General features: G+C 34.1%; 1 protein-coding gene across 6 annotated transcripts in view; it reads right to left on the bottom strand.

The window, feature by feature from the left end:
* The window catches only part of LOC123264978 (broad-complex core protein isoforms 1/2/3/4/5), a 45,044-nt gene extending 28,597 nt beyond the window's left edge, over nucleotides 1–16,447 (bottom strand). Inside the window, exons 1-4 of one of the 6 annotated variants that reach the window (XM_044728546.1) lie at nucleotides 3,877–3,952; nucleotides 1,698–2,034; nucleotides 607–808; nucleotides 241–432 (exon numbers count right to left, since the gene is read on the bottom strand). In XM_044728546.1, coding sequence (XP_044584481.1) covers nucleotides 241–432; nucleotides 607–792 — 378 coding nt within the window. In that variant the 5' untranslated portion in view covers nucleotides 793–808; nucleotides 1,698–2,034; nucleotides 3,877–3,952. Of the gene's footprint in view, nucleotides 1–240; nucleotides 433–606; nucleotides 809–1,697; nucleotides 2,665–3,876; nucleotides 3,953–14,728 lie in introns of those variants that run through there. The other 5 variants (XM_044728538.1, XM_044728554.1, XM_044728564.1 and 2 more) reach the window with 5 other exon arrangements.
* Nucleotides 16,448–17,248: the final 801 nt, after the last annotated feature.

Here is a 17,248-nt window from a genome sequence, read left to right as displayed (position 1 = left end):
AAGATAACATACTTTTACCAAATATAATTTAAGCTAATCACTTAATATTGATAATTATTAGACACATATTATTAAAATTTATCAATTTTAAAGTAAAAAAAAAATTAATGGAAAAAAAACATCTATTATTCGGAATTTAAGGGAAGTACAATAAAAAGAACAAGTTAAACTCGCAATTAAATGAATCAAGTTTAAGTAAGCAGCAACATATATGATAGTGTGAGTGTGTACATTAGTTACCTCATCTCGTTCAGTTGAATCGGCTTGTTGTGTAAGACCCGACACCCTCAAAACCTCAGCAGTCTTGAGGAAACTACTGAGAGATCGCTGATGTACATTAACTTCCCCGTGATAAATGAACTCAACTAATGCGTGTAAATCACTAAATGCCACGTCCTGAAGTACTATCACCGGATGTTTGCACGGTGTACTCTGTTATACAAGTGAATAAACACACATACATATAGATTCGATATATTTAATTAATTAATTAAAGAATGAACTAATTAATTGATTGATTGACAGTACAGAAGATAGGAGATCGATTATTGAGTTACAGATTAATAAGTTAATTTTTGTTGTATAATATAATTCCAAATTACAAACCTTGAGCAATTCACGGAAGTAAGGGCTGCATGCTGAGAGCACAACGCGATGAGCTTTGAGACTCTTGCCATCGCAGGCCAATGTGACGTCTACAAAGTCCTCATCGTCGCGTAAATTTTCAAACGCCGACGTTATACTGCTCTGGTAATTATTCCATCGCAGGCAAAAATGTTGCGTATCTACCATCGTTATTTTTGTTCACCTAAAACAGTCAGAAATTTTTATTGTTAAAAATAAAAATTACAAAAGTTATTGTCGGCTCTAAGTATGTACTTGAGTTTTAGAATGAATTTAAAGATTGGGCCCGGAAAAATTTATGTATAAATAATTTCAAAAATTATTTTATTAAACGTGTATTTTTTCCTATAGTAGAAAAAAAAATTGGGTCGTCATTCTGGCGCCGAGCCAGAAAATACGATTAAATGGCTGGTTACTTATAGAACTGCAAGTACAAAATGTCTACTGATAACTATTATCTCGGCGAAATGATAAAAAAAAATCTGAAAATATAAATTCACTGGCTGAACCTTTAGTCGCGAATTTAGATGTCGTATACATTTATATGCTCGCATACATCGTCCTTATTCATAAATTTGCACATCCAACATGGAAATTTACACGCACATTATTATTTCTTTAAAAGTAAATCCTCAAAAACAAATAAATAACATAATCATTATTAAAAATGACAATGAACTTTTTATCAATGAAAATTAAGTTAGCCGACATCTAAAAACTTTCAGAAATTTTTTTATTGAAAAATTATTACAAAGAGAAGAAAATAAAAAATTTTACTTGTAAAAAACTTGAAAAAATACCAGTGCAATTTTTTAAAAATATTTTTTAGTTTTTATTTAATAAATAAAAAATAATTAAAAAATTGAAAATGTCGGCTAACTTTAGTATTATTTTTTATTAAAATATTAAAGAAAAAAAAATATCTTCATTCATAAAACTTAGCGACTGTGAATAAAGTTATTTTGTTTAAAATAAATTTAATTGCGCCTTTAGTCTGTACATAAGTTACTTAAAAGTTTTTAATTGAAGCGATATAAAAATCTTAGAATGCTTGAAGACAAAAAATACAATACCTCAAATACTTGTGCAGTTTGTAAAATAACTACGAAGGCACTTTCACTGCATACAGAATGAATATTAATAAATAACTTTTGGCAAAACTTATTCTTATATTAACGTCTTGACAATTCAATATTGAATTCGATAATAATTACAGTTATTAACAATAAAAAAAAATGCATCCTCGTTACATAGATCTATCACTAATCATTATCACACAATTAATAATATGTAACCTTTACATGTAAGTGATATAGTCGCTCGACTGTCTCTTATTTAAACATTAATCAATTGAGTACACTTCACAGCTCCGGGTTTTTTTTTTAGTTTTTTTTCTATTTTTTAACAGCGCTAATTCAAACAAAAAGAGATCGTTATTTGGTATGGTCAAAAATTCACTTTATTTTATTTTTATTATTTAAATAAAATTACACACAACTGTAAATAAAACTAAAATAAATTTAATTTGAATACGCGATAAATCGTTTTCGCGCCAATGCATAAAATTAAAATTCACAGTCGAGTTTTAAAACGACAAAGTGTGCTATTTCATACTTTTCACGTCTTTTTATTTTATTTTAATATATTTTATTATTAAAAAAAAATAATTATCAAATAAATAAATAAATGAATCGATGAAGAATACTATTAATATTATTCAGCGTAGTATTAATTAAATGCGCGTAAGTATTAATGGTTAACTAGTAGATGTGGACACCGCGAGACGAGTAGTAAGAGTAATAATGAGTAAACCGCGTGGCCGACCAACAGTTTGTATCCTGCTCGCACAACCACCCATGTCTCACATCAGTCACACCGGCAGAACTAACCCCCGAAACTAAACGTCACACAGCCGAAACTACGGCGACGTCTACGTCGACGACGACCTTCCCGCTTATAGCTGAGCATCGAGGATCCCCACGAAAGCGCCCGAAAGACCACGAAATATCGCGAGTGAATCCAATACAACCGCACTTTATAAAATACTACTTACACAGTACAGAAAAATTTTAATGTTCAACATTTAAAGAATTAACCAGATTATGACAATCAATTTTAAAGATTTTAAAAATTAAAACGAACTATTTTTTTAACTAAAACATTTTAACAAAGACAACAATATTATATTGAATAATATTTTTTTAAAAATAATAATCTAGTGTAATGGTAATGAGTAAAAAAATAAAACACGCGGTTAATATGATACGAGCCAAGAAATCGAATGAATGACGAAGATAAGATACAGAATAAAAATACTGTGGGTTGTATATTTTTTATATAAATGTATGTAAGTATGTATGATATTATTTTATTTATTACTAACGCACAATTACATACATATATTTTTTTTTTTTGACCTCAAGCACCTGACGGATTTGCGCGTAATCGCGAGTCTAGTTTGCATTAATCGCTCTCATTTTTTTTTATCTCATCGCGATTACTACTTGTGTTAGATGACTGTCTCTAACCTCCAAATCGCCTTACGTTTAAGTTAATTATTTTTTATCTATGCTATTTTGTTTTGTTCCAAGTGATACGTGTATTAAATTAATATTCCCCGGCGGTCTGTTGAAATTCTAATCACCCGAGAGTAAAAATAAAGCCCGTAGACCACAAGTTGTAATAAGTAATTATAATTTCAATTTATAGTATTAAAACTGAGAGAGAATAAGTGAAAAAAATTAGCACCTGTTTTAAAAACAGATATTGTATGTACTTGAAAAAGATATAATTTAGTCACTTATACCCTCTCAGTTAAAGTCCTTTGAATTATAATTATTGCAAATGCAAGTGAATTTAATTTTATTAAGCAAAGAGCTAATGTAGCCCAACAAAGCGGGATTAACTAAGAGACTAATATTGCGATTTGCGAGCCTCGGGCGTTTTAAATTGCGAGGGTGTCGTTTGGTGTCGTCAGACAGACTAAGACTGGATAGGATAGTTTGGATAAAGTCGAGGTCGAAAAAAAAAAACTATACGAGATTTACGAATAGCTGAGCAGCTGTTTTTCTGGGTAGTGGTACGAAAAAAAGGAATCTCGATACCTCGAAAAAAAATGTGTATATCTTAACGTAGATTGTAGACGACAATGGTTAGTGTAAATAAAAATAAAATGATAACAAATAAAGAAAAAAAAAAGAGGTAAAGGTTCTCCTGAACGAATATGTATGTATATGTAGATGTAGGTACTACTAGTTTGGACAAGAGAAGAGCAGGAGCAGCAGCACGGCGTTACGTTGCGAGAGCTGGTGAACCGAGTTAGGACGAGTACTACTAACACCGGTAACTACGGCTCCAGGTCCACGGTGTGGCGTTATTCTTTATCGGCGCATGAGACATCTGTCGTAATAAGTACGGACTAAAAAATAGTGCGTACGCAGAGAGAGAAAGTAAGTGAGCTAAACGAGAGATAGAAAGTTTTTTTCGAGTGTAGTGAGAGTAGTATAGTATTATATAGAGTATCTACGCCGCTATATTAGTGTAAGAATAATGCTACACACTACGCCCGATACGAGTCGAGACTCAAGTAGACCCCGAGAGAGTAGCACGCTAAGTGAGCGAGCAAACGCTGAAGACAAGGACAGAGCACGAGGGGGCCAAACTCACGGAATACCGCTTTACTATACACATATGTGTGTATATATGTATGTATGTATATGTATGATACTAAGAACTACAGACTATGCATCGGAGAAAGAATATAATAACTGCGCACACCAGATATATTACCCGAGAAAGATAGAACAAGAGTCTCGATGGCTGAGAGGCTAGACTGGGTGTAACGTGGAGGGGAGGAGGTGTAACGTGTGGTGGTAGTATTCGACTCTTTTTTATGTTTCAGCTCAACTTGTCTCTACTCTCTGTCTCTGGTGCACTCTAACACAACAAAGTACAGAAACTCTTGGATGGTCGTTGTATCGCCCGGGAAGGAGATTTAAAACCTCTGCTCACAATTGAGATAAAAATGGCAAAGCTAACGACTTGCAATTAAAAATGTAGTCATCATTTAAATGATCCCAAAGACGAATATAATATAACATGATGTTGCACTGAAGACTCAAGGAGGAGCTGTTTTTCTTACCGTACATCGTATTCGCGGGTACAGTGCAATTGGGAGCATCAAGTAAAGATGTAAGCAAAGAGCGACGTTAAAAGCATTTTATTCTTCTTGAATACGTCGAGATTTAAATGTCTACGTCATCTTTCTTCCGTTCTTTCTTTATTCTCATTTTTCAGTCTTCAGTCTTTACCCAACCGCTTTGCTGGGTCTTTGTTGCTCGAGCTTTAATTTCATACTGGTTATCTCACTCAGACAAAACTTATCTACATTTACTTGTTCATCTACTTTAGCTGGGATTCTCGCAAACTCACAAACCGAGTAAAGGCGTAAGTGAGTATATGCAGTACACATATAAAAGAGCACACTTGACTTGGAGGCTGAAAAAAAAATTTCGTCCCTCTTTATATTCGCGGAAAAACGTATCCATATAAATTTTTACCAACACAGAATACGATCTAATGAGACGAATCAGTCTCTCTGCACCTCTCCTTTTAGTAAGTAAAGGTTACATACATTCATATATACATACATACAACTAAACTGTAGGAGTATAAGCACCAGTAGTTTCTTCTTTTATTCTCTTCTTTCTCGTCTCTCATTTTCCGTCTTCCGTCTCCTATCCCTCGTCTCTTGCTGCGAAACTCTTCTCATTTCTATCTGGCAGTGGCCCTACACTCAGTACTCTTACTTTGTATAGAAGAGCAGGACCGCTTGCGATTATAACTTTCTGTATATTTCCATCCCTCTTTTTTCCTCTCGTTTCTAAGCCTTCCAACCCTTTAATCTTTCTCGCTTCCTCCTGGCACCCTATTACTCTTAAACTCTCTTTCTATTTCATTCTTTCGGTTCTATTCCATAGACTCTCCCTTCTCTCAGGCAACAAGCTCCAGCTACATCGTGACCCCACTCGATTCGCCCCTCAAAAAATCATTACGCCGTTCCGCGGGCTGCGCATGAACGCGGTTTTAATTCGCTACTAGAAGAAAAGTAAAATACAACCGGCGCGGCGAGCAAGTAAAGAGAAAGTTCCCGGCTCTCTGGTGCCCTGCCGCCCGCAGTCGGCCAGAACAAGGACGAAAAGCTCGGGAAAATAAACCGAAAAGGATGAATAAAGCTCGGAGGAAAAAAGAAGGAAAAGGAAAAGGAAAAGGAGTTGAGATAGTAGCTGTACCGTACAGTGGAGGTTGCGACGTTGACTCGGAGTCAGAGAAGCACAACTATGTTCGCTACAGTGTACACAGGACAGGAGTAGTAGGTGGGATTGCTGGGACAGATGGAAAGAAGGGCAAAACCTATACTGCCGGTATGGTATGCTATGCTATAGAGAAACTAAACAGAGAAAGATGAAATAGGGGTGGTGAACTGCCAACGGTAACGGCACGGTGTCTTAGACGCTAGCTAGATACATCCTCCTTTCTTTACTTTTTCCTTTGCTTGTTCTTCTTACTCCTATCCTCTATGTTCCCCACTCTAAGCACGTCGCGGCTTCCATTGTAATATTTATTGATTGGATTCTACAGGGGGTCCATGATGATATAATCGCACCCGTAAGTACACTTTTTCTTCACAATTCTACTCCGGTTCTCTGCTTACATTTTATATTATTTTATTGTTACAACCAGAAATTTATATTTTTATATTTGCCCTGGTTGCCTGCCTTCTCTATTGTGCTTACGATTAGGGTACCGAGAATGAACTTTAGGTCACACCCTTTTATTATTTATTTGAGTTACAGAAGACCTTGACCGATACGCATTCCCTTGCACGGTAATTTAGGGGTTAAATGGGGTTACTAAGCAAAAAATTTGTTTTGGAGAACCTGATTGTAGACCATAAATTTAGTTTTTTTTTGTTGAATTTTTTTAATGGTTTAAATATTAGAGAAAAAAAAAGAGATGCATTTTAGTCAAGTGCAGACAATTAGGATGTTTTCTACGTCGCGTGGGACGTCCGGTGAGTCAACCTAAACTGTCCTTGAAGACGGATAAAACGGAACATGATAATAATGTATATATCTATATGTATGCTGTGTTGTGGTTAATAAAAAAATTTATTTAGTCGCTAGGTAATGAGATAATCGTGTGCAGAATTGTTAAATATACTTGATTTGTCTGTGAGACCGAAACTTGTAATTATAAATTTAAATTTTCCCAGCAAAAAATTGCAATTAAGTATTTTTTAAAATTATGATCAACAGTAATATTTATTTAAATGTAATTTTATACCTGAGTGTGATGAGCGTAAGAGATTATGTTGAATAAAGTAATGATAATCTAGGTTTGAGTAAAATAGAGTAAAGAGTAGTTTGAAAGACAAAGAGGAAACGAGGACATCAGAGAGAGCGTGGTTCTTTGCAAAGCCCTTTTATATTATGGGCGACAACGACGGCGCTTGATGTAGAGCACCGGCAGCGGGCGTCGCTTTTGCTCTTCGAGTTCAAGGCTAACCACCGCTGAGAGAATATATAGAGGGAGAGAACCGTGCCAGGGATTTTCTCGCCTCGCGTGAATCACTCGCACCTGCACCGCGGCTCATTCACACTGGCCCGCTAGCTTTCAATAAACCTACGAGGGCTAAAAAAGATAAAGGGTTTGCTATTTCTAAAAGTGAATTAAACGAACTCTTCTATAATTCTCTTTCATTTGCCTCCATTTAGTTTTATTTTATTATTTATTACTCTACAACAAAAATATCCTTCTCTCCTACTTTTTTTTTTTTAATTTCGTAATTTTTTATCACCGTTTAATATTTTTTGTATCCACACGTAGACTAATATAAATCCGGGAAATACAATCAAACAATATTTTATTCCAATTTATGTAAAAGCGAATAAACGACAATTTATAAAAGCTCTTTGATCATCGAGAGCTTCCAAATACTATGTAATATCGAATTTTATTTCACGTTTTATGTGAGTATAAATTAATGTTAAGCGAAATTTTATTTTATTTTATTTTACTAACACCACTAAAAAATTGTTAGCATAAGAATGGTACTTCTGTCATTTAAACTTTTATATTGTTTTATTAAAATTCTATAAAAACTTACAATTTTAACATTTTAATTTCAAGCTTAAGTAAATATTTTTTTTTACCAAAAAATTTTTTAATTTTATTAAGCAATTTTAATAATTCCTACAGAAAAAAAATAATTGATACATAGTAAAAAATTTTGTGTTAAAAATTTTTATGTTAAATATTTAACACTTTTTTGTGTCAATTTAACACAATAAATGTTAAATTTACATATAAAAGTGTTAAATATTTAACACTAAAATTTTTAACACAAAATTTTTTGTCGCAATGACGCAAAATTTTTTACTGTGTAGTAATAAAATTAAGTGACAAATAGTACATTCGCTAACGATAACTTTAAAAAAAGTACAACCCCAGTGACTTATTAGCCCAGCACACCTGCCAAATAAAGTTCCCGACTGATTTTATAAACCTCGGTAACAAAAAAAGTGTATATACATATACTTTTTGGCCGGTACGCGTACGCCTTGATACCACAGGGTAATATAATACGCTAAAATGCAGCGTACACGCAAATTTTGGAAGAGTTGAGTGCATGTGAGAAGGATATACCACGCTCAGGCTGTGTAACTAAAAAAATAATAAATGAATAAAAAAGTAAAAGAGTGAGGGCGGATCTAAGAGTACGCATCGTACGACATAGAAAGAGGGAATAAAAGAGGAACCAGCGATTGCACCAAGCCAGTGCCCCTAAAAATTTATGCCTCGATGTCTGCCGTCTCGCTTTTTCTTCACCCTTTCGGCTCTCGAGCTCTCTCTCTCACGTTCTTTTCTTTCCTCCTCCCCTCTGCCCCGACCCTCGCAACTATGCTCACATTCGAAAACATTTGGCGGTCGTTGAACCCCGGGCAAACCCACCGACAGTTTGGAACAACAAGCGACTATTCTCTCCATCGTCATAAGCGCTAAACGGACGTCCACAAAAAATTTGCGTGTATATAAAAAAATACTTTTCATTTTTTAAAATTTAAGTCTCAGTGTACGCAGAACCGCTAATATAAGTATAAGTATACGAGTCTAATTATTCTTTTGTAAATTTTCAACAATACCGTTTTCAATATTTTCTTTGTACTTTTCATAATTATTATTATTATTGTAATTTTATTCAGTTGAAAAGAATAAAAATTGTATTTTAAAAAACACTTTTTCTTTTACTTGCTGCGGAAAAATGACAAAGTCCAAGTAGATGTAGACTATTTTAGTCAGACTACTAGACCTTTCACTGTCTGGCTAGATACAGATTGTAACTACTTGTACTTAATGTCTGACATTTAACTCTCATGTCTGTTACATCAAATTAAATCGCTAAAAAAACATCCATTTAGCAAAACCAATTATTCATTTTATTGGATAAATAAATTAAGTGTCTTAAAAAAAAAAAAAAAAAAAAAAAAAAAACAGGGAATAGAATTAAAATAGAGATGGATTTATCGCGGTTATGAATGAAGAATAATAAACTAAATAAAAAAACAATATAACCGTACTATTTTCTGCTGACCGAGATATCCGACAACACGTTTATTAAAAAAATAAAAAATAAAATAGAGATAAAAAAATAGGTGTTTAAATCGAGTAAAGACAAGACACATCGTAACATAGTCTGTTGAAATTATTAGTAGCGTATTATTTTAATCCCCGTCAATTTAAAAATAATGAAAATGGGTCAAAGATATATTTTTAATTGCCGAAGCAGATGAGGGCGCAGACGATGCAGCCAGATTTTAACGTCGTGGTTGCGTCATGGAGATTCTCATGCACTTTCGTCTTTACAGCTCCTTCTCCTTTTCTACTACTAATACTAATACTACTACTACTATTCTTTTTGATTTCTTCTCCTACTCTCTTATTTCTCTGCTCGCAACTCACAGTCTCTATATCCTTACCCACACAATATAATACAAGTACAAGTGTATTTTTATACACACTCACATGTGTACGGTTAAACTGGCATTCGAAATTCACGGACCCGTTTTATATTACTCCTTTTTTCTCACCCAGCTGCCTCTCGACTGCGTTTCGCGGTGGATGGAAGTGACACAGAGAAAGCCACTTGGTGTGGATTAGTTGCGGTATGCTTATGTCTATGTGAATTTAAATCCTGTGTATGTTAGTTCGAGCATATATACATACACGCATCCACGAATTTTTAAACAGTATTAGTTTAAATATGTGAAACAAAGAACGAAACTGCCGAAAAGAAACCGTATGTCCGTTAGCATAAATATACTCGAGAATACTTGACTTGCAATTGTACTATACACTCTACATAATTATTTTTCGCCCGCTATAATTGATACATTTTAATATTCAATAATCATTTTAAATTAAATTGCCAAAATAAAATGATAACTGAGATTTTTAAATAGAATTTAAATTTGAAATATAATCAATTTTTTTAAGTATTTCTCTATTATCATGGTAAATAATGAATTCCGATATTGATTAACCTGTATATAAGAATAAAATAACCAAAATGTATATATAAAAGTAGATGACATGAAGAATTTATTCACCGACAATTGAGGTCACAAGTTTGTCGTTTTTTTTATTTTTATAGTTACAGAGTATTTTATTTTATTTTATTTAGATTTTTTTCTGCCCGTGGTACGTGAAGCCTTCCTTAAACTTTTGACCCCTATAACCCTTGTCTACGCAATATATGTACGTCTTTCGGGGAATTCGGAAGCAAGTGTCTTTGATAGAACAAATGCTTCAGACAAAGTAAGTTAAAAATGTTCGAAAGCATAAACCCTACCGGGAAATATTTGAAGAATTAACTTTGATGACTAAACGATTTAAAAGTTTATGTAATTTATTTTTTTGTATCAAGGTCGAGTTTTTTTTAAAACAATAAAATTTATTGAGTAAACTTGTGTGTTAAATTAATCATGATTTATATATATTGATTTATATGTTGATCAAATGATATGATTAAATACAAAGGTCAGGAATTTAACTTGTATTCATTAAATTTTTTTTTTAATAATTGTTTTTTTTTTTTTTTTCTTAATTTAAAGATATGAATAATTTTGTGGGTTTGATTATCAAAGATTATTTTAATATGTATTATATATTATATATGTATATAATAACTGAGAGTAAAATGGCGGTAATTGTATTAAATTGACGATATTCTTCCGTCAAAATATAATATATATAACATAGTTTCATGTTCACCCAGTCGGAATCTAATTTCAGAGATAACGCTGTCGCGTAATCTAGTTACTAAGCGTTTAATCTAATCAAAAATATTAAAATTATATATTACATTTGACATTCTCCATACGGGTAATAAAATATATAATATTACAATCTAAAGTTATTGAATAAAAGATTTGAATATATGAAAATTCGATGACCTAGTTAAGAAGATATCGACAAAAGTTAAAAACTCGAAATTGCGATTTACTAATTTAAATAAATTTATTTATTATTCACCTATTTCACCATTCAATTAAATATATACCTTTATATATTTATGAATATCTTATATATCCGAGTCATATTTTTATATCTAAAGATAATCAATTTTAAATTTAACAAACTTCATTGTTACACCGTTCAAGTCGAACGACAAGTGAAACACTAAATTGATATTTCCGTTTCATATACTTAATTTATTTTATTGTATCGACAGTAAAATATATTTATACAAATTTAAACTTTCTAAAATCGTCGTCACTAGTTTGTTCATTATTCATAATCATAATAATTATTATTATTTCAATTAATACTGAATAAACTAAATAAAATAAGTATGAACATCAAGTGGATTAAAAAATAAATAAAAAATTATTTCTATCTATAAAAATTGCAGTCGACCGCAAAAAATTTTTTTTTCAACACTTGAAAAAACAAACTTACGTAAAGCCCAAATGTCAATAGATATATCGTATAATATATATATATATATATATATATTAAATTAGTATGAATTTTGCAAATAAAAAATTATTTTCAAAAAAAAATATTACATTACAATCTGATAGATTATCGATAAAATAAATTTCATATGGATGTAATAAAATGAAATAAAATATAATAATTGTCCTTTAATTCTTGAAAAAAGTTATAGACATAGAAAAAAAATATAGATGATCGGATGTATTTTCATGGAGTAAAATCCTTAACGTTATTCTACTTGAAACTCACGTTCAAGGATTCGCTTTGCATACCGCGTTACTGGGAGTCCATCTCAACGCCCCCTCTCTCCTTTCTTTTGCTTACTTCCCGCGTGGCATCTCTTCTCCACGACTATACACAACATGCTTACATCTACAGCCAAAAACTCTCCTACACTTCCAGCACTCACACTCACATGCATACACAACATCCCACGATTACGATAGCTTTGGCTTGACTTTCAAGAGAGTAGAGAGCGCGCTGACAGAGTAAGAGTCTATAACAGAGACATCGTTTGAAGCGGGAAAGAATGAGAACGCGCAATAATTTTTTTTCATTCTAGAAAGAGATAAACTTAAGTACCAGCATACGCGCAAACGGCTCGAGTGTATTATAGATACAGATATACTAAGAACATTCGAGGAGTTGGAACTATTTTTATTTTGCGTCTCGCATAAATTCTCTTGGCACAAATCTCTATTTATAATGCTATGTACATTTTCACGCTGCACCCTGACTATGTCCTCTTCTTCACCCTATTCTCCAAAAGTACATAACATGTGAAACGGGAAATTATAAAGAAACATTCTGATAAAAATATATACACTGCTTTACTCATACTTACATTGCACTGTTGTAAAAAACGAGACGTCCCAGGATGCACCGACTAATCGCGTAAATTATTCGCATCGTTTACTGAATAAAAGCGACAGGAGAAAATATATAATAGAATAAAATAAAAAAAAAAGTATACTTTCAATCTCTGGCTATTTTAAGGACTATACGGATTATAGACATGTTATATTCATATTTATTGTTAACTCTCATTCCTCCTTTTCCCTCTCGATTGCATACTACATGATTCGAGCTTTTCCCCACCGGCACTAATTATCTATTTTCAACTCGATATTCCTCGTTTGCTTGGCTATTGAATAAATCATTCCCCAAATCCTGACCTATTGACAATCGTTTAATAAATTATACTATAATTAGAGAGATAAATTTATTCTTCTTTGTCTATTTTTAGGACTTGGAGCAAATAAATACCACTGGAAAAATAAAACTCTGAACTGATGCGTGAAAAAAATACCGGGTGAGTAACTACAAAAAAATCTTAACCAATTAATTATTTTATTACCCTAATTTGCAACTTATAAATGTATCATTTCGATAAAATTTTTTAATGATACTACTTATTACATAATAAATTAAATTCTTCACGACATACATTATTACTATCTCTAGCAAAAATAGATTACAAGTTAGATTTGTTAGTATCGCAGAATGACACTTGCGAAAAGGTCATTGTGATTTGGCTATAAAATAATAATCGTAGTAATAGTCAGTCTCGATTAAAAAATATATATTATTTTGGTTTTAGCATGAACTACAAATGTTGAAATCCGCGATAATTTATATAACTTCTAAATAATTATTATCACCAATAAAATTATATTTAAATTAAAAAGCTAAGACATAAACTTACAATATTGAAAATAGAAATAAATTTTCTGATAATTTTCATAATTGTGGCTTAATTTAATTACAATTATAAAACCACAATATACAAAGGAAAGATTAAAAAATAAATTTTGGCAAGGACTGTACATTCTCCTCAATTCCCTCAATAATAATATAGTTAGTCTAGAGGCCGTCTACTATTTACACCGGCTTCACGGCTAGCGACAAAAGGATAGATTTGAGCGTTGTATTGGTATGGTTAAGTTTGCGATTACATCATTGAGTAAACGTGCGGCATCACAAGAGAATGTAACATAACATAATACAATATACTGTGTAAGAGCTGTTGGAGATATTGGTGTTAGTATTGTAATAGTATAGAGAAAGAGTAGCGCGTAGAATAGACTAAAGTAGAGTAAAGTAGTGAGTTGTCGGTGTGGTGCGGCAAACCGTAACCGACATATTATTCAGCTCGTCTAGCGTTTGTCTAGACTCTACACATACTAGCCGTGCGTCTCGACACACTACTAACACAGTAAGCCCGCTTCGGGTATACATTTCATCTGTTACAAACGTATATTACATACTTAACCGTTAATAGCAGTATATACTTATACCTCGTACTCTATATAATTTAATACGTAACTCTCATCGCATCGGCATTATTACATCTATTAATTTATGCATGCGTACATCCATTCGCGAAAACATATTATACATATACTTGGCTGAAATATACCAGTTTGTTTGTATCTGAGCAGACTGGTGAGTGTAATATAGTGTAGTATAGTGTAGAGTAAAGTAGAGGCCGAGACCGAGACCGAGTGAGTGAATAGAGAAGGCCAAATGCGATCGTAAACCAGACGCTCCGGTTGAGAGTATACAGATATAAGAGGGAAACGATGACTATACCTATCAATGTATGCACACATATGTGTATACACGAATACTAATACTTTAAAAAATGCTAGACGTCCATACACGCTTAGCCGAAAAAAAAAATAAAATAAAAAACTCAGTAAGGGGCCCGTGAAATAAAACAAACTTTTGTTTTATATAAAACGCATTTTTTATGTGATAAAAGCATTTTTATGTTTTTTATTTATAGATATTTTTAAATTATTTTATATTGAATTGTATATATAAATATTGTATGAGTGAGGGGTATTATATTGAATCGAATAAAATAAAAAATAAATGGTTTAATTTGAAAGTCTACAGGATTTAATGCACTGTCGAATTATTATCGTAGATGGTAGGCATGAGAAAGCTGTCTTGGATAAAAAAAAATAGCCCGTTTATAATAAAATACAGTAATAATACATGGATAAATATAAATATAAGATGTAAAGTAGTCCGGACGTACCTTGATCGTCGTTGTAAAGAAAAGTATTCCTGCGGTGTCCTTGCGAATCGGCGAGCGGTGTTGTAAGGACGACTTAGTTATACTTTTTTTGTCTATGCGGTTGGCGCTGTGTGTGAATGTGTGTGGGGTGGTGTGTGTGCTCTGTTCTATCTCGTGTGCTTTGTAATATTATTTTTAAAAATAATATTATTTTATTATTATATTTTACTATCTTCTGGATGGACGTTGGACGTATCCTCTTGATGTTCCTCCTCCGCCACTAAGGTCCGCCGTTGTCTCAGTCTTCTTCTTTCTCTAATTCGTCGTCGCCGTCACCTTCGTCCTCGTCGCGTGCTGGCTCCTCTTCTCCTCCGTTTTCCTCTCTGCTCTCTAAGCCGACACAAAGTTCCTCGGGATTATAACGTCCAGTAGTATCAAATCACTTACATTTAGATCTGCGTCCATGGCAATTAAAGTATCACTTGCTCCGTATTTTGCATTCATTAAGATATTATTTTTTTTTTTTTTTTTATATCAACAATTTTTTTTTCTTTTTTTTTTTCACTTTTTTACGATTTGGTCTAGGTTAATGTCACAGTCTTGTCACGATAATCAGTCTTGTCTGCACAATAGATCACCACTCACGTTGTTAAATCAGTCCTCGTGTTCAATAAACATACATACAGTATATAGATATATATATATATATATATCGTCTCCGACAGTCCGACACCTTTGACGATAAAAAAACTTATGCACGCGGTTTCCTCTTGATAACACGTACGATTTGTTAAATTATTTTTTATCACCACAAAGTTCTCCTCACCAAGTCTTGCTCAATTACAATAATTAATAAAAATAATAATAATAATATTTAATATAATAATAATAATAATATTAACATGCTTATTATATAGGAAAAAAACTAGACTATTCGATAAAATTTTGGCAAACAGTCTAATAATCACAAAAATTGTATTATTGAGACTCGCGTAATTGGAGCAATAATAATAATCCTCGATATTGATAACGTTTGTGGCACGGTGGTTATCAATTTAACAACTTTCAGGGTGTAATGTCGTGGACGATGAGAGATGATGACACACCAGCAGTCTTTGGACACCGAGACTACCTAGTCGTAGAGTGATTGGGAACGCGACTGGCCAAAGCACTTGATTCGCGCGCGGTTCGGTTTGCTGCGCCTCTCCCATGCACTTTTTTTCGGGTACCGCGTATTCGTGTGTGTCTGTACATTCGGGTCTACACGAGAGTGTGTTGGTATCAGTGTTAAATATAAAAATGTGTAGCTTGTCTGTCTGTCTCTCTACGTCTATACACCGCAGTGTGTCCATGTGCACATAATACGAGTCTCAGTAGTACATATTAGCTGCTGCTGTTGCTGCTGATGTTGTTGATGGTAGTGGTGGTAGTAGAGGAACCGTAATATTATATACAATATGGATGGACGGATGTTGATGTGTGTACGCCCGACGATTGTATACGAAAAATGAGTGAGTTAAATAGCGGGCAACCGGATTGAGTGCGTGTGCGACAGCATGTGCATCAGCACACAATTTTTGTGTATAGTCTATAGTCCTTAGTCGTTGTGTGCGTGTGTGTGTGTTTGTTAGTTGGTTGGTTGGTTGGTTGGTTGGCTGACTGGCTGGCTGGCTGGTTGGTTAGGCGAGGAGGTATAGTTACCGAAATGTTAACCTCGTGGAACCACTTTTTATTGAGTGTCGCAAAATTCATAGGAACCACCGGAGTGAGAGCGAGACAGGCTGATGGTCGAAAAAAATGAAAAAAGAGGACCAAGAGAGCGGTTAAAGTTTATATAGAGGGGAGAGTGCTTTGCTGGCGGAGGGCGCATCAGAACCCGCTGTAGTAGTATTAGTATTAGTTGTAGTACATTACAAGGAGGGAGGAATAGCAAACGGGACATAAGGGGCGACAGTCCCCACCAATTCGCCAAACGGCACCCCTCTGTCCCTGGTCCTCAGTCGAGGCAATTCTTCGGCGCCCCACTCGGCCTCCTGGGCCTCCCCAAACGATCTGGTCCCTCTCTACCTCGCCTCTATTCTACTGACTATACTTTTCCCCATCAAATGTATGATACTCCTGCTGCTGCTGTTGCTGTTGCTGTTGCTGCTGCTGCTGCTGCTGCTGCTGCGAATTCTACTGGCAATACACGCTCACGCTGTTCTACTCTTCCTCCTGACCCCGCGAGCACCCGAAATGCCCGCGAATCACCCCGCGAACTCCTACCACCGGTGATGGTTTAGTTGGTGTGCGTCCCCCGGCCCCTCTGGACCTCACCCCGCCGGGCAAATGGCACCCCTCGGCCCGCTAACCCGCCACTACCACCAACGGCACCACCTCCTACATACACTACCACTCGTCTGTCTTTCTTAGTTTTTTATTCTTCCTCCCGTCTTGCCCCGTAACGTTGCTTCACTTGGCCCGACATTTAGCCCAAGCACAGCCAAAACTTATGTACAGTTAACTCCGCAGAAGAGCAGTCCCGGCCATTTTTCAACTCTC

This window comes from Cotesia glomerata, linkage group LG1 (assembly GCF_020080835.1).
Source record: "Cotesia glomerata isolate CgM1 linkage group LG1, MPM_Cglom_v2.3, whole genome shotgun sequence".
In the NCBI taxonomy this organism is placed as follows: Eukaryota; Metazoa; Arthropoda; class Insecta; order Hymenoptera; family Braconidae; genus Cotesia; species Cotesia glomerata.
The sequence above is the reverse complement of the archived record's forward strand: the minus strand, read 5'-3'. Positions and strand labels throughout refer to the sequence as shown.